General features: G+C 40.7%; 1 protein-coding gene across 13 annotated transcripts in view; it reads right to left on the bottom strand.

Moving 5' to 3' along the window:
- Positions 1 to 27,533, bottom strand: part of KALRN (kalirin, RhoGEF kinase) — a 330,226-nt gene that overhangs the window by 293,863 nt on the left and 8,830 nt on the right. For all 13 annotated transcript variants that reach the window (XM_017740170.1, XM_017740164.1, XM_017740169.1 and 10 more), the window contains exons 2-3: positions 25,418 to 25,532; positions 1 to 86 (exon numbers count right to left, since the gene is read on the bottom strand). The exon at positions 1 to 86 is cut by the window's left edge and continues 104 nt beyond it. In XM_017740170.1, the coding sequence (XP_017595659.1) occupies positions 1 to 46 (46 nt within the window). In that variant the 5' untranslated portion in view covers positions 47 to 86; positions 25,418 to 25,532. The remainder of the gene's footprint in view (positions 87 to 25,417; positions 25,533 to 27,533) is intronic.

Raw genomic sequence — 27,533 nt, forward strand, 5'->3', positions numbered from 1 at the left:
GGGTTTTTAGGAGAGGCTTGATCAAATCCCATTTGGATCCCCGCATATCAATAATAACAGTGAATCCTCGTTTGCAAACATCTTCGCTGCAGGAATAAAAGCATATCATGAGAATTAATATTGTGGGCAGCCACACGGAGGCTTGACTTTTGTTGCTGGTGTTTGGTGCTTCAGAGCAAAGCAAGGAATAATGAACGAAAAAGACTAAAGATAGTACAGTATAAAGGCTATAAGAAAGGTTATATTAAATGTATTATAAATCATATATTATAGTGTAATTTACATGAAATTCAAGTGTCTAGATTACAGTTTAATCTCTAATTTTCCAAGCATGTGTAATTCAAATACTCATTGAAATCATACATACTTTCACACAATTGAAAACAGAATCAAATATATCTGTATAGAAGCTCTTTATGTGTACATACAATGGATTCTGCTTTCAACATATTCAACCCAGCCAAAGTCAACAAGCAGGGTCCTGTGCCTTAGCATTAGTGGCTACTTGTAAATTTGGGTGCCTTCATTTTTAGACGCCCCTATAAGGGCTTTTTAAAAAGTTCCAGTTCCAGAAAAGTGTCATTTCCAGAAAAGTGCCTGGCAATTACTCCCTGACAGGAAGGCCCTTGTGACTCAGCATGTGCACTGTTGTCACTGGGGCCCTTTTCCCTCATGATTGATCTTCCAAATGCTACAGGACCTTTTTTCAATCCACAGTGAGACTTTTCTGACAGCCTTTACTCCTTCTTTCTCAGAAGTCCAAGACAGTTATCTGGCCTGGTCACTAGCAATGGGTGGGGCCCAACAACACCAGAGCATTCACTTGGAAACACACCTCTTCTTTCTCCTCACAAGAAGAGAAGAGAAAGAATAGCATATTTCCATTCAAGTCAAGTCTGTGCAGCTTTCAGCATGGCTTTTCAAGGGACATAGCAGTATTTATCCTCAGAAAAAGAGGTATATGTATAATGCAGAAATTGTAAGACTCTTTAGCCTCCACAGAAATATTCCCAGTGCACAAACACACGGGAGGACTTTCACTACTTCCTCAGAAGAAGAGAGGAGAAAGAATAGCATATTTCCATTCAAGTCAAGTCTGTGCAGCTTTCAGCATGGCTTTTCAAGGGACATAGCAGTATTTATCCTCAGAAAAAGAGGTATATGTATAATGCAGAAATTGTAAGACTCTTTAGCCTCCACAGAAATATTCCCAGTGCACAAACACACGGGAGGACTTTCACTACACTCTACCTCTTTAACTTTTTAAAACACTCTTTCTGCTCATAAGATCCATCCTACATATTCAACGGAAAGCAACTCTATAAACTTGCAATTAGGTTTTTGGGCTGGAACAAGGACAGGAATATTCTTCATAGGAGGCACACACCGGACTAATACATGTTAAGAGAACCAGCTAACTTGAACAGTCTCAACATAGTGCCAGGCAGGAGCACTCAGAGACAACAAGCTTGGTCCTCTGCCTTGGCATTATTGGTACATCCACAGCACACTGCATAAAATAGTCAGTGCAAAGAAAAACTACGGAGACCAGGCACTTCCAAACACTCAGGAATACAGATCTTTTTATTCTGCTTTTACCTACTGCTGAAAGGTCAGACATCTGATCCTTTCATAACTAATGCCAAAGAAAGGCTGTAAAAGAAGCTTTGTTGGGGGTGCTACTGCCTCTTGCCTTTTGGAACAAGAGCTGAGACAAGGAATCAAATCAGAAAGCAAAGAATAGAAAGGGGGTTGTGTTTTGTGTTATTTTTCTTGCAAATCTTTATAGGATCTTCAGGAACTTCTACCAAATCACTGATCCCTGTTTTACTAAACTGACTTTTCCAAGGATTTCTTCAAACACTTGACAAAGAGATGCAGGAGTCATATGGACACATGGAGGGCTCCAACAGCAGACAAGTAACAGGTAAGTGCAATCTGTCTTTTCTGATATAAATAAGTAAATACACCACCACCATCCACTGCAACCACAGCAAGGCATAGCCAATATTAGCTTCATTCCAACTCCCCTTGCCACAGCCAACCTGCCAACTTACCAAATCTGATGTAAAACAGTAAGTTAACACTTATTAATGAACAACATAAAAACCTATTTTGGTAAGCAGAACAAAAATGTCCTGAAACACTGAAGTCTCCTGTTCATGAACCTGACCTAGAGTCTTAGACACAAACAGATCCAGATCCAAAATTGCATTTTTTTTTTTTTTAATCTGATAAATGGTACTAACCTGTAACAAGATCTGTGGGTCTGTAGTATCATCTACACAATTTGATCCCCCCAGCACAGTGATAACTCCACATTCTTCTGACTTCTTGCAGAAAATTAGCACCTGATTTCTAAACCTGCTTGTCAAAATCTATTATTTAACAGTGTTTAAATTGTTGCAAGACAGAAAGCTGCCTGCTCATCATTTCTACTTTCAGTTGCAGAGCTTGCTGCAGAGATGGTGCCTTTGAGAGCACTCATCCTGCACAAACAGGTAGCTGGATACTAATCAGGTACTAATATCTCAAAGAAAGAAGTGGGAGACAAGAAAATTATTTAAACTGTAACCTCTTCAGGGCAGGGACCATCTGCCATGCTGTGTTTGTTTAAGGAGCCTGCCTTGCCAGAGGTCTCTAGCTACCTATATTCATACTACAGTCTTCAGCTGTCTGGAATGAATTCCAATGAATTACTTTTGAGGAAACCATAAATGCAAATCTAGGGAATTAAAAATAATGAGTAATAATGGTCTGCAAAACCAAAACTGAACATGGAGGTGGAAGTACAAAAGGCTTACATAATTGTGGGGACACCTCACAGGCAATTTAATAAAAAACAAAACAAACAAACCAACCAAAAAAAACCAAACTAAAAAAAGGCCGAAATTCAAGTTGCAATATCCAAATATTTCCAGCTATTGACAGTGTCCTAAAAAAGTTGGCCTAGACATAATGAAGCTCCGATAAACTCTGGTGAGGCAGTCTGGGGCGATTTGTCATCTCTGACAATCAGTCATTTTTCTTCAGTTACCTCAGCATGGATTGAGGAAATGACCCGACATTCCTTTTGAATAGTCTGGCCATGCTTATTAACTTTATTGCTTAAAAGCAACAACCCAAACCCTTCCCAATCTAGCAATTGATCGGGAAAAGCAGCAGCAGCAATCAAGCTTCCTCCACATTGTCCAAGCAAGACATGCCTTATTCCTGGCTCCCAAGATGATACATCAATACACATATCTATTACACACAAGTAACCACTTTAGTAAGGCAATTAACGTTAATTGTGGTGCTTAATTTTTTCCGGTATTGATATTTGACCAGAAACTGGAAAAACGCTCAAATCAAGGTATTTGGACAATCCATCAACCTTTTGGCTGTGCTCATCTGGGCTAGATTTGCAATGGTGAGCAGAAATTATTTGATAGTTGATAAGTCATTTCAGTTGCTCCACTGCTTTTAAGCAAAGAGCAGCTTCTCAGTCTAATAAAAATACCCTAGAATATTTGTGAAAATAATACTTATGATCTGAATTTAAAAAAAAAAGGTATAAAACTGAAACTCAGAAGAAGATGTGATAATTTTGTAAAAATAAATGCCTCTATTTTGATTTCCTCTTTAATTCAAGCGCATTCTAAATTGTATTTTCTTTGGCAAGAGCTGTCTTGCTGGGTACCAAATGAATTTAAGGACTTCATGCTTTCTGATTAATCTTTCAGATACCTATTGATTATGTGTATTTTTCACCCTTATGGTTTGGCCAAAGCTTCTGGCATTTTGAAGCTTCAGCACTTGATTAGCTGAAATAGCGTAATATCTCCATTCTCATTTTGCAGTCATGAGTTAATGACGAAGCAGCACATTTAGCATTCCTGTTGGACCACTAAAAGCCCAGATCTGACATATCCAACATCTCATTCTAAATACGATTTGTTAACGGGGAGAGCAAGATCTCTTTTAAGGCAGGTCAGCATAACCTTGTCAGGAGACACTATCAGAATAACAAGTAGCTCTTCAGGCATCAATACATAAGTGCAAAATCTGTAGGAAATTAATTGTTTTTGAGATCACCATTCCTTTGACAAATGTGGCTGTAGTCAGCCAATTGGTTCACAAGCTGAGAGTGGAAAAGAGGGAGCGAGAGCAGAAAAACAGGTATGTGAAAGCCTCCAAGCACAAACTGTTATCCCAAAGGCCTCACTTCATATGAGATCTGACTAACTCTGCTGCCTAGTCTCCATATCAAAATGCACCAAGGTTCACTTCAGTAATTTATATGTTAATATTTTTGGTTAATTGCAATTTTTTATTCATTTTGTATGTGGTTTATTTACTCAGCTTGAAAATAAAACTAGGCAGGGAGGTTTATAATCAGCATCACTTGCCGACTTTCATAGTTTAATTTCTCATCACCATGTCGAGCCTGAAGTTCACCTTGTCAATAGAAAGAGTCAGTACCCATGTTCATAATATACCTTCCAATACATTTAGAGGACCAAATATAGTACTTTGTAGTAGACCTGTTTGCCAAGCACTCCTGAACAGCATTATTTATTAAAATATTTTGTTCTATTTAATACTTCTCAGCAAAATGTACCTTGCTTATTATCCCAGTTAAGAGATGTGTTCCTGCAGTGTCACACTGCCAGTCTGAGCTGTCACCCACCACTGCCAGTGGCAGCAGCTGCTCAGTGGGATGAGACAGACTGTCTTTGCAAAGATCCTGGGACACTTGTGACTCCTAGTCCTCAACATCTCCCTTGTGTGCTGCTGTATCAGAGACCAGGGGAGGAGCTTAGTGGTGCACAACCCAAGAGCACCACTGCTCTGGAGTAACAATTCACAGCAAGCTCCTGCCAGAGAACTCCAGCCACCTAAAAGACTGTAGGTGGACAATCCTTCATCCTTCTTTCCTTCTTACATTTTCAAACTTGGTTTCACAATGGTTTTTTGCAATTAGAGGAGAAACAGCCACCCAGACTCCACTTCCAATTAATCCTTTCTTCCTTAGTGTGACCTAAATTTGTTTATTCTCTTTCAGCACTGAAAAGGAATCACTCATTCTCACTTTTCTGTTTTAAAAAGAGAGCGAAAGAAGGAAATCAAAGCCAGTTTCACAGTGGCTGGAGCTGGACATAAAGCAGTGATCTAGAGAAATTTCAGTGATGTGTTGTAAAAAGACTTGGAGCCAGTGAGGTCCAGGCAGAGACAAACCTCCTGTCTCTGATTTCCAGCCACTGCTCTTAGGGGACATGAGGTGTGTCTGTGAATGGCACAAGAATGCAGATGTGTGGGCTGCACAACATCCACATTCAACCCCTGCCTCTGGCCCCAAGTCAACAGGAAGGGAACAGAAAGGCAGAAAAAACCCAAATACATCAGCAGAAGCTAACTGGTGCCAGATGGGTTCTCCTGCTATTCTCAAGGAAGTAACTCATTTTGGTATTCAATTTTTACTTCTAAGAAAAATGGCTCTGAACTCCAAGCAATTCTGTTGGAAAATGATGTAAGCTAGCAAGAACAGATACCAGCTAGGTGTAAGAAAACCTTTTTCCAATATATAACCATGATCCCATGAGCTCCTGGGAGTCGTTCTGAGAGGTGCAGGTCCCATTCGTACCTCTGTCAGGGTCCAACAGGGCTGTGTTCTGCTCTCTTCTACCCAGGTAAAAATCCTGAACTACATCATTACAGCCCAGACCAGAACTGGGACCCAGAGCTCTGCAGGCATTTGGCCTCCTATTTAACTGAGCAAATAAACACTATTTGAGAAGCTTCCTGTCTTCATTCAAATAGCAAAGATATAAAACACAGCTGTGGCCAAAAATTGCATGATCGCAGCTGTTAAAGCCAAATCTGGAGACAAAAACTGTAATTTTTCACATTCCTGTTCAGTTTCTGCTGGTAAATGATGTCTTCATCTACACCCATTTACCCTCTTCCCCTTTTGTTGTTGCACGTCTACTATATTTGGATCAATATCTGGCAGGTCTTCCTTGAAACAGCTGCTGAGATAAATATGAAATTAATCAGGGCTTTGTTTTTGTTGAAGCAGGGCTACATTTAAAGATTTGTTACTACAACGAAGAAATATTTGAACAGTAAGTACCATTCAACTCTCTCTTGAGCATTTAAAGGCTTGTATTTGAGATGATTTAGCAGAAACAAAACAAAAATGCTTTACCAAATGAAAATTATATGTTCTTGACATTTGCTGGAAAAAATAAATATTAGGGTTGTGTTGAAATATAAACACATGATTCTTGAAAGGTTTGGATGAGCAGAGGCTATTGGAAGTAAGTTTGAAGATTCAAATCCATTGGATTTCCAGAGGAGAAATAGATATATAAATAAATATATGGCTGTGCTTAGAACAGCCAGACTACTAAGATTCAGAAAATAAATGGATCTTTCTACTTTTACTATGAGGTTTTTTGCAGTTCAGGCAAGGAGACTGTGAAGGCCATTTCACATGCTGTCACTATGAAGTTTAGTCTATGGTCAGCACTGCCAGATTTTCACACAAGGAAAGGGATACTTCATCTGGGCAATGAGTGCTTGGGGTCCTAGACACAGCATCCTAATTTATCAGTTCACAACATCAGTGACTTAACAAGTGAGTGAATGGAGCAGGGTGAACAGCTCCAGGAGTTCCAGTCAGCGCCATAAACAGGGTCACCCTGGAGTGGAAAGCCTCCAGATTGCAAATACATACATTTCCTTGAAATGCGCTGTGGGAGGCAGAGAAACCCAGAGGGGAAAGACCTTTAGTAGTATAAAGAAGCCTGCAAACATGTTCAACTCATGCAAAGAATGATTAATGTAGGTCTAGACAGTCAACAGCAGCACCTGGTAAAATCCAATAATGTCCACAGGCAGACACAATGCCAAATTCCTTCCTGATGCAGGCAGGTATAACCACTCTGGGACTTGCACATTTGATCCAGGGCTCCACTGAGCTCATAGATGATAATAGGAAAAAACCCCTCTTCAAAGACAGTAAAATCACTTTTTCTACATAGTACTGACATCTCTTGCAGTAAGCACTCGTCAGTTCCCACACCCTGCTCCTGACAGTGCAAGAGAGCAAGGCACACCCGTTTATAGAACTGTAATTAAAATAAGGAACTAGGGAGAAAAGATGAGATGTTACATATCAATTCAAAATAAGATATTTCATTATTAGAGCAGGTTCTCATTAAAGTATTGCTGAATTTGAAAAAAAGCTTTTATAACAGCAAAATATTCTGTTTAACCCTTTTCAGATGAAATAATTTTTTTCATTTTGTTCCTTTTTCGGATCAGTCTACTCAGAAAAGAAGAGTACAAAAACTTTGAATTTTATCAAAGTATTTTGACTGCCATAACATTTCAGAGCTACATTTGTGGGAAATTTCTAAATCTTTTGGATTTTTCCTCATTTAAAAATTTGCACTTCAAAATAGCAGATTCTTCCACAACTAAGTGACTTAGCTTCTGCCCATTTGCAGTGCAGAGTTCAGCACGAGATTTGCTTTGCACTTTATGTCTTCTAAGCAATAATGGTTTAACTATTCCTTAAGACTTACAGGATTTTGGCCAGAATCCACACACAAAATAGGGGCAAGCACTGAATTCCAGTGTATCTTTTAGGAGGAAAGGTTGAGTACTCCATCCCAGAAGCACTCTGTGGTCCCTGCTGTGGGTCTGGTTTGATACTATAAAGGAATTTCAGTTCTCTTTAGAGTTGCACAATTAAAAACTGACGCCTCTTTTTTCCCCAGGTTGGACAATGAGGACTGTCCATGACTAATAAATTAGTGGTACTCTTTTTTTTTTTTTTGAGCTCCACCCATATACAAACAAAGCAGGTCTTTGTAGGCACAATGATTTACCTAAAATAGTTCACTTATCAGATAGATGCTTCCTGCCATGCCAGGCTGGGTGAAGACTGCCTGTTGTATTACATCCAGAGGACTTGCTCTGAAGCTACAAAATCAATCTGTGTTGTAAGAGACACTTGTAAAATCAATTTTTGTGTATTCCTTTATACAGCAGACTTTACTCATTCTTTCAAAAAGCTACCACGATGGCATTGAGAGCAGAAAAAGTCCTTTTTACAGAGTCCTCAAGAGACAGAGGAAACTGATGTGCTGTTCCCAACCCAGCTCCAAAACCTCTAGCTTATGTCCAATTTATTCTGATTCTGTCTCCTAGCAAGGCCAGGCTCTCTCACTGTGTCTAGCAAGAGGGGCTAAGCTGTGCCAATGAAGCCACTGGATGTGAGGTATCATCCCTTTTCACGTGTGGAGACATAAATGTGGGAGAGATCAAAATCACTGGAGCTGACTGAGCACAAACAGGTTGGTAACTCAGAATTTCAAAGGCATTAGAAGACCTCAAAGATACCGTTGACACCCAGAGTGAGAAAGCTGGATCTAAAAAAGCTTCTGGAAAGCAAAAATGAATCCAACAGTCAAAATCCTGGGAATAAATATGCAAACTCCAGCTGAGTCAGCCTCTGAGCTAACATTCTCTGAGTGTCTTCCCAAGATCACTTGAAGTATTTCTCCAGCCTCAGATGCTGTCACCTTTGCAGGAGACTGAGCTCCTCAGGTGCCAGTGTGTGGTCTCCTCAGCTTCACAGTCCATCACCCCACAGCAGTGTCCCACACTGACAGGAACTCACACATTGCTGTCATGGCAATGCAGTTTTAATGTTGTTTCCCTTACAATCCTGAACTTTCATCAAGGTTGCAAATAATTTCAGTTCTCTATCAGTACCTCTACCACCTATCAGTCACCTCTAATTGGAAAAACCAGAGGAACTGTTTTATCAGCTGAAGCAGGTTCAGATAAATGCTCTGAAAAGTGATTGCCTGGTTTCAACTGCCTGCTCCTTTTTCCCTATTAGCTATATTGCTTCTCTATCAAAAGCACAATAAAACTTCACTGGCAAATCCATCTACAAGTGCCACATGTGAAAGAACATCAACCTATTCATCTCAAGAACTACATACCCCAGGTGGTGCTTTTCCTGTTGACAGACCTGAAAATTATATTGATAAATTAACATATGCCAGGATAGTAATGATAGGAATCAGCTAGTCAGAGAAATTACTATTTATTGTAGATGTCGGCAAGCTCACGGTAATGTAAATCAGGGAGAGCAGATTCTTGAAATACTGCACCTAAGGATATTTCCCTAATACTGAGCCACTCATTTGACCTGGAAGAGGCACATCAAACACACATCTACTCCACTACACTAACGGGTTTCCTACCTGTGAGTTAAACTAATGCCAGTATAACTTCCTGTGCAGAAATGGGCGTAATGCAGTGGGTTTCTGTAGCAAGCTGAACCACCATAGTTACCCCCTCCCCTCCCCACCAGAAAACAACTGACGAGAATCAACAGAAACCACTTCACAATTGCTCTGCAAACCCCTTAGCCTCACACTGGACACATCCCCCAGTTTAAGAAAAGCTGATGACGTGTGACTCCCTGATACTGAGATAATACAAATATATGCAGCTATTTTCCTTGCAATTATAGCTTCACGGTTTATGCATTTTTTACACCTGGCTGGAGCACTGTAGTCCAAGGGATGAGACTGAGTCAGGTGAACCTCGCTGGGTTATTCACCCCCTTCCTGTGTGTGCTACCACACTTTGCTTTATTGAAAAATGCCACTGCATTCTTCCATGGAATGTATTATATTTACCACATCTTCAGACACAGGGAGGATCCAGAATTGCAGAAAAATTGCAAATTGCCTCATGATTGATTTACAAAAGCTTAAAAGAGATCAGTTAATAATCTAAGCATGTGCTTATTTATCCATACTGGGATATATTCTCTGTTACACGTGTGCTGATTTTATATAGGAATCATTTATTGCTCCATACATATGCTTATCTAATTGTACTGAATACACATGCTTTATTAAACTCATAAATGAGCACATTTAAGGGTCTATGTGAAAGTAGAGCCCTTCATATTTTATTTATAAAGTGGAACAATAGAACAGCATTGACCTAGAACACCCATTTAATTCAGAGGATTTAGGGTTGTTCCACCGACTTTTCTATTTTTTTGCCAGAATCAAAGCTTTTGGGTTTTTTAATTAGATTTCTAGCCCATCTGCTTGCAAAGATAGCCTTGACAATATAAACTAATGCACATTTGTCTTGCTGAGTCTGCAGTCAGTGGAAGAAACATTAAGACTAGAACATGAACTTGCACTCTCCATCTTATTGGGGTGTTAACTGAAAACCCTATTCTGGCAGCCTAAATACCAGAATTCTTAACTATTTCACTGCTGCTAATTTTGCCACCAAAGCTGCAGACACACCACTTGTCAAAGCCATGAATTATTCACATAAGCTCTTGCCCATTTTGATGGCCATGCTGCACAATTCAGGCTGTCAGTTAGGACTGAGCAAGTACCTGGCCTGCAATTATAATCAAGGATTTTACTCTTTTTGTATTGTGTGGAGTAAAAGCAGTGATTGCAGCATAATCAAACTACTCAAAGCTTACAGTGGAAAAGACTGCAAAAGCACAACTACTGGGGATTTGATATAGAACCCACAGGAGCACTAGTTTAGTACATAATTCAAAGTGCTTTATGACATAAAACTAAGGAAAACAAGTTAAAACCTTTGTTGCTATGACATGCTTGAAAAACAGCTCAAATAGACTTTTTCTTACCACTTGAAAACAAAAAGAATACTGCACTGGTCTCTTACGAGAGTGATGTTATCCAAACTGCTAAAATCATCCACAAAACTAATGACCCTAAAAAAAGCCAGCCCTGATTCCAAATGTAAAGAACTGTTTCAACCTTCTTTAATATAAACTCTTCTAAAATAACTATCAGTGTGTGCTTATTTCCCTTAAGCAAGCTCAGGTTGTTGATATCTGAAGAGGGAGGTAAGATCAAGTCCGGGTTTATGACAGTGATTGCTGCCTGAATCATCACATGGTGGGGATGTTGCATGGATGCAGTTGTATCCTAACACTGGGGTTTTTAAGGACAGCAATGTTCAATGACCATGTTTCTTTAGTCCTATGGCCCATCTGATAAAAATATCTTCCATCTGGTTCCTGTATGTATGGTTGTCCCTCACAATAGAAGGAGCTTGATTAAGCAATTAAGATGGTGCATGAAGCACATGTTTACACTTGCTGGATATGGATGGACTTATGATCACACTTGACTGCTTTTCTGGAGGAGGATCACAGTACTTAAACAAGAATTAGAAAAAAGACACAGTAAGTAGAAGCCTGCAGGCCAGGCAGGCCTTTTACTGCTTTGGTTGACCTCTTGCATCAATTTCCAATTTTATTGTAGTAAATTAATGTGTTAGCCTGAAAAAGTATTGATATCTTCCTTTCATTTGTGACTAAGAGCAGACATGGTGAATGCCTGTTTCCACCTCAATGATTTCCTTCTTATGCCCCTGGCAACTTACACAATGAATAAATATCTTTATTCTGTCTTAAGACGTAGGAGACTTGTGGAAAAGTCTGAGAGCTTGGTAATGGCTGCCTAGAAAAATCCTCTCTAGTCTGTTATCTTGAGATTCATTTGTTGCTTAATTCTGTTTGCAGAGCAGATATATATTTCCAGTTCATTCAGATTCTGTTGAAGTCAGCTGTAGCCTGGAAGAACTAACAGGGGAATCCTGTAATTTTCACAGGAGGCACCCACCAAAGGTAGGAAGAACTAATGGTTTGATAAATCAATTGAGACTAACTCATAAAATTACCTAATATAATAATTTGTTCCCAACTACCTTAAAATCCACCCCAAAAAATCCTGGTGATAATGATTTTGTTGCTCTTCTCTCTGCCCTATCTGCCTGAAATGGCTTATCACTAGCTTTGTTAGAACTTCACCAATATTTGAACCTATGTGACATAGAACAGTGTCCCAGCATTAGAAACATTCAATTTTACCACTGCAAGAAAAAACCTACATTATAGGAATGCTGACATAACCTGTTGTATCATCTTAAAATGTAACATCTTATGAGAGATTTTAAAGAGCTTTGCCATGAGTAATCAGGTGTTAAATAAAACAGGGTCCAATACTATGCTTTAGAGTATTTCACTCAATACCAAAACTGGACTTTGACAAAGAACAAATCACATGCCAGAAGATCTATGACAATTTCCTCTGAAAAGGAACTTACTTCTTGGCAAAGAGAATAAGAAATACAAAAAGGAAAGCAATGACTCAAAAAGCTATGTGCCAAAAAAATGTTCACAGGTGTAGGAATTAGACTTTTAATAGAATCCCTAATTACACATTTGACTTCTGGCATCTTTTCAAGGCAGCATGAACACAGTTAAAGTTCTTTGTGCATTTGTATTCTCCCACAAAAAATGGGAAAAAATATGCTTTCATTGTAAAAACAATTATAAGTCAGTTGCCTCTAAAAGGGCAATGTGAGCACAGTATTAACAAAATGGACTTCAGCTTCTGGAAATACTTGTCAGCAATTTCAAAAGCCCAGAAATGGAGATCAAGACAGCTCTGCACTGGTACTGTATCCAGTACATTCATTCAATTCATATTGCTCCACTTTCTTTACCTTACTCAAAAGTGTCTGCTTTAATTTTCCAAGTGCCCCTGGGAATGTAAAAAATATATAATGAGGACAACTAGCATCTTATTTGCTAAGGTGAACATTTCTAAACCTAGCGTCCAAGTTAGAGCAGGTGGATTCTCAAGTAGCCTCTTTCTCAAAGGTATTGAGTGGATTTTACTGAACAAAAATTTATGCCTTTTTCATATAATTAGTAGTGCCCAACAAGTCATCAGGCAAGTGCTGCTGATGCTAACACACACAGACAAAATTTAACAGTCCCTAAAACTACTGTGGTGAAGCGTACTACAGAATTCATTCCTAAATGAAAATCCCAGGGAAAATTTTTACCTGACCCTATTTCCATGTCACCTACAGTTTACAGTCAGACACTGCAAAATCATTGGGGTGGCTGTTCTGGAAATTAAAGAGAAACTGGGATTTCCAGTAAGTCTGGTAAGAGTGGAATGATATAACAGTTGAGTTTTGCCTTGTGAACAGAGAGGGATAAAACCCTAAAAAACCTGCACATACTGCTTGTGTATTTGATTCCTAGTCTAACAGGTCATTAACAAAGCAGAGCTCCCAGACATTCTTCCTATGGGTAAGATTTTTCACTACTTTCCTATGTACCTGACTTTTAATTAGATTTTGGAATGGAATTGCAGCTCCTACCCACAAATCTCCAGTGGGGAGCAAAATCTTAACTAATCTGTGATCCCAGAAATGTTTGCTTCTCCAGATGCAGTTTCTGAACTAAATGACAAATGTTGTAGAAAGAGAAGAATGGAGAAATAAGGGGACATAACCACAGCATTGAATGTGATTAATCAGTGTTCTAAGAGTTTAGTTATGTCTTCAGAACAAAAGAAAAACAGAGGTCTTAAGGAAAAAGAACATATTGCCTATTTGAATAATTCTTAGACTAACAGTTTATTAACAAGGAAGCTTTTTCAGACATGCCTCCTATGTGCAAGATCACCCATTAGTTAATTGGGCACCTTTGGGATTACTGTTGTCCCCTAAATTCTTCTTCCACTCCCTAGAATTGCTGCATGGCAAAATGGTACATTTCATAACGAGATAGGTTTTCCAAGTGCATTTTCTAAGGTCAGGCAGCGACACAGTACACGGCTAATTTCTTACACAGTGCTCCCAATTCAGTACTGGGAAAGGCAGCTTTAAGACCCTGCTTCCCAGAAATTAGAGGTCTAATCGGTGCACACTATTAAAGGGATGTGTACTTCTGCCTCATGTAGTATTTTATCTATAATAAAACCACTTAGGGTTTTCTATCTTCAGGATATTGAAATATCAGCTAATATGGTTTCCCAAACATTTACGAGATGTCTCCTGTATGGACTGGTAAATACAGGTTATGCAGTTAAACCAAGGGAGAAAATAACTCTCTGTTGAGTCCTGAACTAAAATTCAGGAAGCTCTGACTGTGTGTCTTCCCTGATGTTCCAGGTTCCAGCATGTGACCTAAATGGGTGGCCTAAATTAAACCTGAGGCTCCATCTGATTACTGTCTACAAAATTAACAAAACACATGAACAGAGCTGCTAATAAACATTGTCCTTAGTTGGTGGTCTAAGCAGAGCTGCTAAATCTACTGAAATGAAAATGCAATTTTAGTCTCCAGTTAGGATTGACTCAGAGCAGAAAAGCAATGGAAGGAAAAAATTTGCATTGCTGCATTAACAGAGGACTTTGGCCTCTAGGGAAGTCAACTGCTGAATCACAGAAGACTGAGATAGAAGAGACCTCCTAAATCATTTTAACCAGGGATGTTGTTGGTCGTTTTCCAAGAGAGGACAGTAATCAGTACCAGAAGCCTACATTGCTTGTAGCTAATTTTTCACTAGCATTAAATTAACATGCAAATAATGAGAAATGATGGGAAACTAATTTAGACATATAGTTTATAGCAGTATAATTTAACAAATAGTGGTCTCCATCTACCACGACTGTGTAGTGTGTAGGTAGTATGCATGCCTTTTCCATGTGACATTCAAAGTGTAGGTGCATAGCAGACGGCACATGTACAGAAAGCCCATTGGGAGTTCTCTAAGGTATAAAAAACTCTTTTTATTCCCAGTGGAATGTGATTTTTGCCCATGGAGCAGCTAAATACCATGCAACAGCACTTCAGAACACAGCATTCCCTCTTGACCTGACACTAAGGGTTTTGCAGATTGTCCCTCAAGAACATCAAAGCCATGAACCATGACTTGCAGAATGGCAACATACAAGGAAAATTTGAAAATCCCTCCCGGAATTCCACAGTATCACAGCCCATATATGAGGACAATGTGCATTTTAAAATGTCATCAAGTTCCTGTCAAGGATCCCACCCATCTCTGTATTAATGCTGTATTGGTATCCACATTATTTCTATTCCTTAAATGTGTACACTTAATAACTTGTTTAGGAGTAGTGGAGGAAGAAGGGCTGAATTATACCAAGCAAAAAGTACTTTTAATTAGTAATTCTTTCAAACTAAACTTCAAAAAGTAGTATCTGTTCGATCCTGAATGACAACAAAAATAGCACAAGCATTTGGCTTGGCAGACCCTCAAATAAATAAACAAACTATAAAACTTAACTTATCCTTCTAGTGAAAGTTTTCTAATAGCACAGCATTAATATTAGAAACTGTCAATTCTTTCTTGTGTGAAACAGGGGAAAGGGACAGGAAAGGCATATGAAAGCAGCCTGAATCTGGCTGGAGATGGACTACTGCTGCTATGATTTTTGGAGAGGGATGCAATTATTCTACAAAGCCCATGCTCTATTACAATTTCTATTCAACGACTTTAACCAAAAGGACCATTCAGCAAAGATGTCCCTTGTAAATACAGCATGGAGCTTACAGCAGGTTCCTGCTTTCTCTTGTTTGCACTGTAGTGCGGGCATGTTTAAGAGGTGGAACATTTCCCTGAAAACAGTTGCAGGACAAGGGAAAGCTGTTTTGGTGCTTTGCCTTGTTGGTGAAATACCACAAAGGATCTTTCTAAAATATTACATCACTGGAAAATTCTCTAGAGACTACAGTTTCTCTTTAAAGTTAGACATAAAATAAAGCCCTGTGTACACAGTCAGGGAAACGAATCCTGCCCAACGTGGCACACGTTGCTGACCAGACAATGTTTGCCAAACCAAAAGCATGTCTGAATTACACTCTGCTGCCTTTTCCTGGGGGGAGACAGTCTAGAATTATTTTTCTTATTTATGATTTTACTTTGTATTAAAGTATTTCTTTCTCTCTTTTTTCTCTTAATCTAAGTACCCCAGCAGTCTCACACCATAGAGTTACAATTATGTTTTGCTACATGCAGTGCTTCAGGATCCACAGGGAACTCTGAAGCTGTGCCAGGATCCGCAAGGAAGACATAAAACACCACAGACTTGGTTAGGAACACCTTGTGGAAAACGAGAAGAAACCATTGATGAGATTTACAACTGTCTACCAAACTTGGATACCAATTCCCTTTGCAAACAGCAGGGAACTGAGCATCCCAACCTCGGAGACAAATTTTGCCAGTCCCAAGCCATACTTTCCATGCTATCCTGCTCAATCCCACATGTTACCGTGAATTGGTCATTGTTCTGTCTTAATATGATCAAATTTTCTAATACCATAAACTAGCATGTGCTTTTACGAGCATGAGAACTGCCAAACCCTTGGTAGTGGTTTGCACATTGATTCTCTAATGGTTAATAACAAATGTGCCTCTTACATGATCTAGAGATACCCCCACACCTCCAGTCTCTAAGAAGGGCTGACTTCAGACCACCTTCCCCTCTCTGTGTACACTAATTAGGTCTCTTTCCTTGATGCAGCTGTCTATTCTCATTACATTTGTAGAAATTTAATATTCTTCAACATTTTCCCTGACAGATTTGGTTTAACAGTGACTGACAGACAGCATGATGGCATCAGCTTTTTATCATTCATTTGGAGATACAGCTAAAAATATATTCCTGAAAACATATCCTCAGTCCTACCCGAGCAGTGCACTGGGGAACCCAGAGTTTGGAGCAGCATCCCCAACACCTCCATGCATCCAATGAGGATAACAAACAGGCTGTCTAGGCTGAGACGACTCCACTTCTGCATCTCCTATTACTTGCTTCATACTGGCACACAGCAAAGATCTCATCCATTCTCCATGGGAGTTTAGAAGAGCTTTCCATGGACGTTGAGATACCTTGGACAATATGCCCGTTACAAAATAGACTGCAAAGCACAGCAGTTGTTTTCCTGCTTCTAATGACATCCATGAAGAGATGGCATAAGCCACTTCCAAATAGTAATAATTTCTAATAGTGAAAAGGATATAGCACATACTGGAGTTACTGATGAGGAACACAAGCATCCATAGTGGAATGAGACAAAAACTATTTTACAGTCTCTGCAAAAACTGTAGGAAAGAGATCACCTAAAAGAAAATTTAGGATTGGCTGAACTGCTGCATATTCCACTGACGGCTGCTGACAGCTTCAGGAGGGAACTGTGCACAGCCTGTGCCAGCTCTGCTGCCAGCGAGACGCTCCCACAAAACCTCTCTGTCTGCTAATTTTAGCTCTTCTGAATTACTGCTCACATTAGCACAAGCCTGCCTTCTCTGAGGAATTCTCCCAGTCACTGCTGCCTGGACCTCTTGGAGCATGGTGGAGCCACAGTTCTGATGGTTAAAAGGCCCATGAGGAACATGCAAGAGCTTTACACCAGCACTAGCATGGCCAAGGCCAGAGAGGGCAGCATGGGGAGGTGTGCTGCAGAGACTCACAAAAGACTTGTCAGAGCCACTGAGGAAGAGGATGGAGAAAATGATGCTCTGAATAAAATTTATAGCAGCCTGTGGTACCCGCTCCCTCACCAGAGAATGGGTGCAGGATATATCGTAGTTTACAAGTTTCTGCCTTTTCTCCATCACCTCAACTCCTGCCTCCAGGCAGCAGATGCTGGTACAACCAACATGCAAAAGCCATTTAGGAGGAGGAACAATGCTGATCTAATCGCCAGACTGAGGGCCTGGGCAGAGCTCAAAAAGCAGAGTGTGCAGCACAGCTCTACATGAGACAACTCAGGGGATGGGATCAGGCCCCAGACCCTACCAGAACCACTGGGTGTCACTAGGCCATGGTGGCTCCTGTGTCCCAGCAGTGGTGGCATGCACGGTGAGGGGAGTTGTTTTGCTGTTTGCTCCAGATTTGGAGAAATCCAAGCAGAATCCTTCCCAGCCAGAATCCTCTGTTGGCAATGCAGTGAGGTACTACCTACATCATTGCTAACAGAAATACAGCAACATGGGCAGTGGCTGCAAAGGACAGGCACCCATCTTGTGTGAGAGACCCAAAACCAGCACCTCACAGCCCCTGCAGGGAAGCTGAGCAACACCTGAGGCTCCCCTGAGAAGACATCTGAGGTTTTCTCAGGGCCTTGGCAAAGCTCAGACCCTTGACAAACCTTGAGAAGGCTCAGCTGATGTTACTGCATGGAATCACCACCCATGTAGGAGGTAGTGGTCTCCAGGTCCCCTTAGCCCTGGCTTTGGCAGGAAGCACTGCCACAGGCATCTCTTACTGTGCTCAGAGGGTTTTAACAGCATTGCTCCTCTCCCAGTAAGAAAGAGAGAGGCCAGGTGTGGTGGTGCTGCAAGAGCTGTGGCTGGGAATCCACTCCCTGCCATCCTTGTGGCTGCTCTGAACTTGCAGCCTGAACGCACTGCCTGTGGGAAGGAGAAATGCTCTGCAGCTGGGAGAGCAGGGCTGAAGCAATAAAGTCATTGGACCTGAACTGGGTAGAGGTGCTTACTTTTGCAGCCTGGGAAGAGCACAAAGTAAAACAGTAACCTTTTATTTCATTGGATGTGTTCCCTCCACCAGCCCTATGCACTGACTCCACTGAAGAAGGTATGACTGAGCTCCCACTGGGATGGAAAACAGCCCAGTGCTAGGAAAGGGAACTTTCTCTTCCAGACCTGTGCATTTCCCTCGTATGTTAAACTTGGCCTGTAGTGCTCTCTGCAATCCTAAATCTTCAAATTATTAACCACCCTGAATTTGTGCTGGAGATATTAGATGAACCAGAAAGAACCCAGTATGACTTTGAAATCTCAGCATGAGTCTGCATGGTTGGCAGTAAGAGTGAACTGAACTCCCTCCCCTACACTGTAAAATAGAACAATTGCCTTGGAAATAATTCAGACATAATAAATGAGGGATTCCTTCATATTAACTGTTTTCATTTGCAGATTTATAGTCTAAAATTAAGCAGATGTTGAGTGTTGAATACAATGCTTAAAAACACAATGACAAGTTGAAATCCTAGTTTCTCTGCATGTGGCAATCAGTAACTTCAATTATTTATTGGAATACAATTAAAATATAATTAAATGGAGCAAGCTATACTTAAGAATAAACAAATATTGTAGAATTTAGTGGGCAAAAAGAACCAGTAAGATTTTCAGGTCTTCCAAAACAGTACAAAATGTTTGGATACAAGATAAACAACTTAGAAAATACTTTGCAAATCCCTTTGTAAGTACTTTAAGGAGTTTACTTTAAATAAGGAATTCACTCTTGAGAGAACACCAACCTTTATTTTATTTATTTCAATTGCCAAACTCACATTCTGAAACAAGAATAATAAATAGAAAGATAATGAAATCTTCATGAGCTTGTTTCAATATTAACATTAAGTTAATCTCATTTGCTTCTATTTCACAATAGAGAAACTTCTGTTAGACCCATATCGATGATCACTGCTAGAAATGAGATGCAGAGCCCAGCTTACAGTGCCTTTTATTAGTCTTTAGAGGGAAAAGGCTACATGAGCTGTGCAGTTCACAGTACACCAACTGCAAAGCTCTGTATCATGCTATTTGTGCTGCTTATCACAAAACCAGTCTGAAAACACTTGCACTCTTATGGAGCTGAACAGTAGAACAGGGCTCAGCAGGTAACCAGGCTGGAATCACTCAGAGAGCACTCTCAGCTCCCATAGAGGGCAGAGGAATAGAGGGTATCTGCTTTAGGTCCAAAGCTGTGCAAGATTGGACCTCACACTATCCAGAAAAATAGCAACAGGCAGTGAAAGCAGGAAGTAATTTGGAAACCAAAAAAAAATGAAAACCAAACCAAACCCCCCCCCCCCCCCCCTCAGGTTTGTGTTCATTTAAAAACAAACAAAGGAAATTAAAATTGTGTATTTGTTTAAAAACCCCACATCTTTATACAAAACAGTGTCACAAAAGCTGGAGTGACTTGTTTTCATGCCTCTGATGCAAGACAGGCGTGATGAGACCTGGGTACCTCCTGACACACCTCCTAACAGGGTCTCCAAGATGGGGAGGATACAGAAACCTGCTTCAGTTTTTCAATCTGTGATTTTTTTCACTTTCTTTTTTTTCCCCATTTTTCATGTGCACTGAGACTAAATTGTTTATATTAGCTCAGGCTTGCAGAGTGCATTTTACCACATCACTTTATTTTCCCTCTCTAACGTAAGCATCCCCAACACCTTCAATCTTTTCTCCTAACTCCTGCTCCCCAGGCTCTGACAGCTCTTGTCACTCCCTCTGCACTTCTAGGAAGTCCACATTTTCTAACAGCTTCTGGTAAATGGGACTTTCCAAGGTTGCAGCTGTAGACACTTGCTGCAGAATTTCAACATCAATTATAGCCAACATCCACTCATCTAGGAATAAAATGCCTCAACAGGTTATTAACACAGCTAGAAGGAAATCAGAGATCCCCTTTTGAAGTGCTGATTTCCAACAAGCAGTGAACAAGTAACTTGGCCGTGAGGTGGTCAGTAAGAGGACACAGAAAGCAACACAGAGCAGTGAGCTCAGCAGCCTTTTAATAAGACAAGGTAAGAACACCACTACTTCAACAGAAGTCCCCCAATCCCTAACAGAGTGATAAAAGCATCACACACCAATACCACATATGGTAGAGGCTGGATTTGAACTGGCTACAGAGTGGCAAAACACTCTTAAATTCACCAGTACTCATATCAGTTATTTACTTCCAATGAACCCCTTTCTCCAAAATACCTTACAATTATTTTTCAGATTATATCAGAATACTAAGTCTCCATTAGGCTCATTAGTTCCACCACATTTTTTACTGCTGTATTTTGGTACATGTGTATGGTAGAATAATTATCTTATCGATGGCACCAGATATTTAGTTACTAAAATTAGTATGAAGTCCCTGGTGTTATTTTTTAAATAGATGGTTATTTTTGTAGATCTACAATAGCCTCCAGGAAAAAAAAAAAGTCCTCAAAAGCTCCTTCTGTGCTAAGATCACATAACAAAAAGCAGAGCTCTAGGGTTTAATTCCTATCAATCAACAAAATGAGTTTCACACTACTCCCGGTCAGAGGAGCTAATATACACAGTACCACAGGTCACTGGAGAAGAGCTTAAAATAAATCCAAGAGTGGGTGAGTATTGCTACATTTTGCCATTCCCTGTATTGTTCTTCTAATTTTACAAAGCCCCAGTCACTGAACTAATTATTAGGGGCACTTCAGTTGTTTTACTGTTCCTAGCACCTCTCATCAAGCTTGGGCAGTTCTGAGGAGCTGTTCAAACACACAAGGCTGGCCCTTGGAAACACTTTGCTGCTGTTATGAGCCCTGGATGTCCCTCAGAACAGGGAAACATTTGAGCAGCTTTTTGAACAGAGGACAAATAAAAAGTAGATGTCTTTAAAAACACAGGTTTTTTCCCTGAGGCATCTTGGGTTTCCGCTCTGCAGAGAGCACCGAAGATTGCTTATCTTGGCTCCAGAACAGATTGATGTGTTCAGCTGGAAGGTTCACTATAGCTGACAGAGAACATTTCCTTCGTCGTATTGCTTCACCATTCGAGGAGATAACTCAGGCTAATAATATTCTGTCTCCTTTTTATCCTCCTATAGCCTACACATAACTTAATTCCTAATTCCAAAGGGCTTGCAGAGGAGATTGGCCTGGTGCTAGTTTCATTTACACACATATAAATCAAAGCTCAGTCTACTGGAATAGATGGCAGTGCAGTGGTGTTAAAATATAAAATCCTCAGCAAGGCCAGAAAATTCTCCCTCAGCTCCACTGATCATAAACAACATGTTATCCTCGATTCAGCCACGCCCTCCAAATTTCTAAACATTGCATCCATTTAAATTTGCATGTAAATAGAAGCTATCCTGAGTCACAAGAAATACAGCTTCGCCTACCCAGAAAGCATTAGTGCAAATGTAAACCAAGCAGAAAATGGCAGAGTAGTAGAAACTTGGCATCTGTGGCAATTATCATTATATCTAATGAATAGCATCTTCGTTTCTTAGTAACTAATTACAGTGGCACTGTTTAAAGAAAAGGACCTTGTGATATGCCTGAAAGAACCAAGGTAGGGCACCAAAGCAGGAGCACATTATTTTATAGTGTCAGGATACCCACTCACAACCTCCTCCTCCTCCCCAAAACTGCAAGATCAGGCTTTTGAACCTTCCAGGAGCTTTAAATTACCCCAGGCACTATGGACTGAAAAGTTACCATTTTGGGATAGGAACAAGCTGTGTTCCTAGATCTTCACCCCCAGGCAGTAATCCTCAGCCACACAGGAAACCCCACTGCCTGCAGGCACCTGCCTGACTGTGGCTCCCAGCTGCATGAAAGCCCTCACTATTCTGCTCTAACTCAAGCACACATAGCTGCTTTCAGAGAGCCCACATTATTATTCTGGTTTTGAAGAAGGAACTGCAGAAAGCTGAATCAGAAACTTTGAAAACTGCTAGCAAGACCCTGGTTTCACTTACCCTAATCTGTCATCACATTTCATCACCAATCTCATACCTGCTCCAAGCTCCCAGCACTGCGCCACCTCTGCCCCCTCCATTAAGATATAAAACAAGGGTTAAGTGACAGATAGTATCAACGTGGAGAGCAATCTGTCTCACTCAGAAACCAATGCACCGAGAATAAAGAAAGAATTATTATCCTGGTGTCAATATGATAAATTACAGGCTCTTTTTCCCAAAGAATTTTTAGTTTTTCAGCTAGCACAAAAAACTCTTCCCCTTTTAGCACTCAACATCAGAGCAGTTTCTTCTGACATGCTTCTCAGAGTCTCTGCTAATGACATTGTTTATTTTGGTGGATGGCTGATGCAGTTAGTAACTACAGCACTCATCTTGGAATAAACATGAGCTGAGAGTCAGCGATAGGAATTCCAACTGTTCCTTCCATATATTTGTTTCCAAAACATAAGTTTGAAAGCTCTGCTTGCTGCTTGCCCTTGTTAAAGTGAACAAAACGTTTAGGGAAAATGAGTTTTCAGTGTTTCCTTACACCACATAGGTTACACAATCCCATGCGCTAAGCCCATGAAGTTTGTGGTCACATTTCCCTCCTACAGCAGTGAGTTCACAGCTGTTGCACGAGACAAAACAGGACTAGGAGGAACTGGGAGAAATAACCTCCTGATCTAGCATACCCTCTCCATAACATTTATATCAATTCCAGAGGCTTGTCTATACAGCAATAGAAAGATCTAAGAAAAAAATTAGATGACTTATAGTGCTAATGGGGATCCATTACAAATCTTTTCCTCATATCCAGCCTAATCTTCACTTGCTTCAGTGTAACACATTTGTTTGCCTTCACCCTACAAACTCTCTCCTTTTGCAGCATCACAACATACTTGCATGGACCCTTTTCACTCTCTACAACTGAACAACCTCTACACATTTAATCCTTCCTTGACAGGCCACTTTTTCAAGACCTCTGATCATTCTTGCTGCTTTCTGCTCCACACCTCTCAATGGGCAAATATCCCAAGAAGGAAAGAGTACTCCAGTTAATACCTCCAGAGGTCCATTCTGCAAGGATACTTGGGAAGCCCCTCACTGCTGGGCACATTTTCATGACAGGAGATTGTACCACAGAGGAAGGGATATTCTCCAGTATAACTAGAGAGACATCTCCAAAGGCTTCACACACCAGGACAGAACAAGGCCTTGTAGTGACCACCAGGAGGAGAATGTTTTTTTAACGTTTCTAGAGAGACAGGCAGCTAGGTCTTATATTGGCTCCTTCAGCACATACCTCTGACCCCAGGTTCTGTATCATCAGAGAAAAATCACTGCTGCTCTGATCCAGAGTGAGGCAACCAAAAGCAGCATCAAAGACTGAGCTAATTGATTCAGTTGTATGACAGGGGGGAACAGAAAAGATGTATCTTTCTATTACTGCCACCTCCATGAGGGAAGAGCAATTAATAGAAAAGGTTGACATGTTAGAAAGTAATTTTTGCTCTGCAATTGCTTGCAACCCAAAGCAATCTTCATACCTGCAACCATGCAAAAAATGGTAAGATGTAGGGACCAGTTTCATTACTGCAGCAGCTGGGGGGAATTACCAAGCTCTGGGGCACACTCCCAGGGAGTGACCTACTGCTCCCCAGCCCTGCAGCATGTCTGTAATCTCTCTCACAATATGGTTGAAAATGGAGCTGGCTAGAGGATAAAATGAGGGGGGTGGGGAGACTCAGCTTATTAATAAAACCTTGACAACTGAAAGTCCAACAGAGCAAAAAGTGCATCACCAGAGGACTTACAACTTCCAGGAAACAAGCCCTGGCAGATCTGGTACACACAGCTGCATTTGCCACTTGCTCTGCAGCCAGGTGATTAAGTCTCCAAACAGCCCTTAACCCTCTACCATACCAAACACAACCTTTGTCCTCTGCACATTGCACGTTTAAGGAACCGAGTGCATTTCCAAGACCCTTACCTCTTGACTTCTAGATACAGCCAACCCACCTGCTCGTCATGTCTTAACTTCACACTCTTTGCCAAAACATGCAATTGTGTAACAACTCATGTTCTGGGGGTTTAAAAGAGAAGGAGCTCCTGGGTGGCACAGGATGTGTTCCTACAACCCTGAGCATCCCTTCTCAGTCCCTCACCTGCCCTGGGGTAACGCTCACCTCAATAGCTGGTGCAGTACTTTCTGGGCAAGGATATTTGGCAAGCTTAAAAACAGGAAAAGGAAGGTGGATGAGGGCATATGTAATTTCATACTCTCTAAGGCTGGATCAGAAATACCTATCTGGGCACTGAGCCCTATAAATGATCTCCCAAAGCTTGAAAAAATAAATATGCTCTGGCAACACACCTTTCCTCCAGCATCCCTGGGAAAAGGATGGGGACTTGCTTGTTGGAAGAGAGCCACAGAGACTAATGCGGGGAAAGGTGGTGGTTTACATTCAGAACAATTTGAAACAGCTTTCTTTGAAAGTTTCCTCCTGAGTCCACCCATGTTCCTTCCCCACCCTGGAGAAATCTTTGGAAAGTGCTGGGGCACCAAGATCTGCCTCCTTGTACAGGCACTCTCTCCTCCCCAGCAACTACAGTCCCCTACCCCAGCTCTCCCGAGGTATCTCTCCTACAAGGTATTAAAAAGCAACAACAGACAGCAGGCTCTCTCCAGCTTGCTATATTTAACTGCAGACCTCTAAGCATTCCCCCCTTTGCACTCCCCTGAAACAGTTGCATAGAAACATGGAGAATGAGAGCTGCTCCTCGTTGCTGTGAGGAGCTTGAAGCCCAGGTTTGCTCCCACTGTCCCTGCTCTGGGGCTCCTGCATTACCACGTGTGCCATAAAAACCACCGGAGCACACACAGGAGGAGGAAGGGAACACTTTTGTTCCTCCGCCCCAAGAACTCAAGGTACTAAATGTTAATACTTGGAAATCAGCAACTGCCAAGAACACGTTCCCCACCCACCCATCCACCCTAAGCTTTGAAGTGTTTTCTTTCTAGCTTTACCTTGGCACGCTGGCCAAATAAGTCACAAGTTTCCGAAGGTCTTCCTGCCTTATTCTGTCATGATTGCTGCGGGCTGGGAAGGTCAAGACAGGACCACCTCGTTTATCACGGCCACCTGTGGAAAATAAAGGATTGTTAGAAAATCAGGCAGGAAGCACACGTCAAAAAAACTATGTGCACCAAATTGATAAATATAAATTACAGCACATTTAAGAGTCTGCACACCCGTTGTAGCTTTCAGACTTGCCTAATTGAGGAAGACAAGCTTGCATTTGCTGGAGCTCCAAACAGGGGATATAAGAAAAAAAAAAAAAACCCACACAAGGAAAATTGCTACTAGCACTTCTTCTTTCACCTAATCCCATCAAATCTAAGTTGCCACTCCAAGCAGGCAATGCTAATGAAAGCCTACTGTGGGGATAGTTTTAAACTGGTCAACAGCAAGAGAGGGAAAGCATTTTTCACTGTTACTCACTGTGTTGCACCATTCATTCCAAGATAGTTTACCACGTCCTGCCACTTTGAAGGGATGTATCCAAGTAACGTTTATGCATCACAATGTTCTAATCTATCAGATCATTCATTAAAATGAAATTTTGATTAGAAGTTCATGTCTCCTAAGCTTTCTATCTATAAATTGTTGCTGGCAATCAGAGTAATTGTTTGGAGGGGGGTTTCCTGTAGCTTTCCTGTCTTAAAAAAACCCTTATTTTAAACTGTCAGTGTCTGGCCCTTCATCTTTTACAGAAATTGTCTAAAGGCTTAGCCATAAAGGAATGACTCTACCCTGAACTATACCATCTATTCTACAGCACCTTATTTTATTCTCTCCTGTAAATAGAGTTTAAGAAGATTGAAACTGAAATATAGTGCATCACTCAATGTTTAGTTCTTTCTTCACATATTATCTCAGGATTTTTTCCAGGAATTGTGTGTTGTTAGATACATGTTTGCACTGTTATCTAGGAAAAAGTTAAGCTAAACTACAGCTCAAAAAGCTAGCATGGAACTGCAAGGACCTCACAAACAAGCTGTAAAAATGCACATGAGTTTGCACTTCTCAATGGAAAGTATAATCCCTTTAACAGAAATATCACTTCTGAGAAAGGAAACCCACATGCTTTCTGAGCTAATTCACTTGGCCAACAAGAAGAAAAAGCTACACAAGGACATGAACATCTCCAGCACTGATCTACACTGCGCTCTCTCATTAAGAACTTGGGACACCTGCAGGCTGTGCTATTGGCACATTCCTGTTACTATATATAAGTTTTCTTAAAATAAAGATAATTTTTAATTGCTAAGACCTGTCTAGAGAGTCTTCTACATCACTGCTGCCTGTACAAGACAGTCTGTTACACAAACTTCATTATATAGACAGAGATGCCACTGGTACCCCATGTCACTGTTCATCAGCCTTCACATTCCCATGGTTTTCAGTGGATGCAATACACCTGAAGGGCTACATTGTGCAAGACTCCATTGGAACCAGGTCATGTCTGATTTGTCCAGGGACACAAATGGAGAGGCAAACAACAGATGTCATCTTTATTTTGAGCCCTCATGCAGATAGCGGTACATACGGAGTACAAAAACTGTCCTCTCTAATCTCCACCCAAATCTCTGTGCCTTCTATTTGCCTTTGGCTTTACACCATGAAGGTGAGGAAGGTCCATTGGAATTCAGCGTCACCTTGGCAGATCCACACCTCTGCCACATAGCATGAAAATGGGGGCATAATGTAAGAAAGGATGCAGTTTACAAGGAAATAAACTCATTTAAATTTTCAGACCTTTTTATGAAAAAAAGCTTCTTCATTTTAAGTACATTCTCCCTTTGTTGAGATTATTTCACACACCACATCAATGCCAAACCATTATATCATGCATGATATGTGTCCAACAGAAAAGCAAGCCAGCCTATAGAATAGCAAATACAGTAACTAATAGAATAGCAAATACAGTGACCAATGCAGTAACTAAAGCTGGAAGGAAATATATTTTCAACACAAGAAGCTTTTCAAGGTTTTGAAAAATTTCCCATCATATCAAGATGTAACTGAGGCTTTCAAAAGCTTCCAGATATTTGCTGAAGCAGAGACCTTAACTTGAACTGC

This window comes from Corvus brachyrhynchos, unplaced genomic scaffold (genome assembly GCF_000691975.1).
Source record: "Corvus brachyrhynchos isolate BGI_N302 unplaced genomic scaffold, ASM69197v1 scaffold126, whole genome shotgun sequence".
Taxonomy (NCBI): Eukaryota; Metazoa; Chordata; class Aves; order Passeriformes; family Corvidae; genus Corvus; species Corvus brachyrhynchos.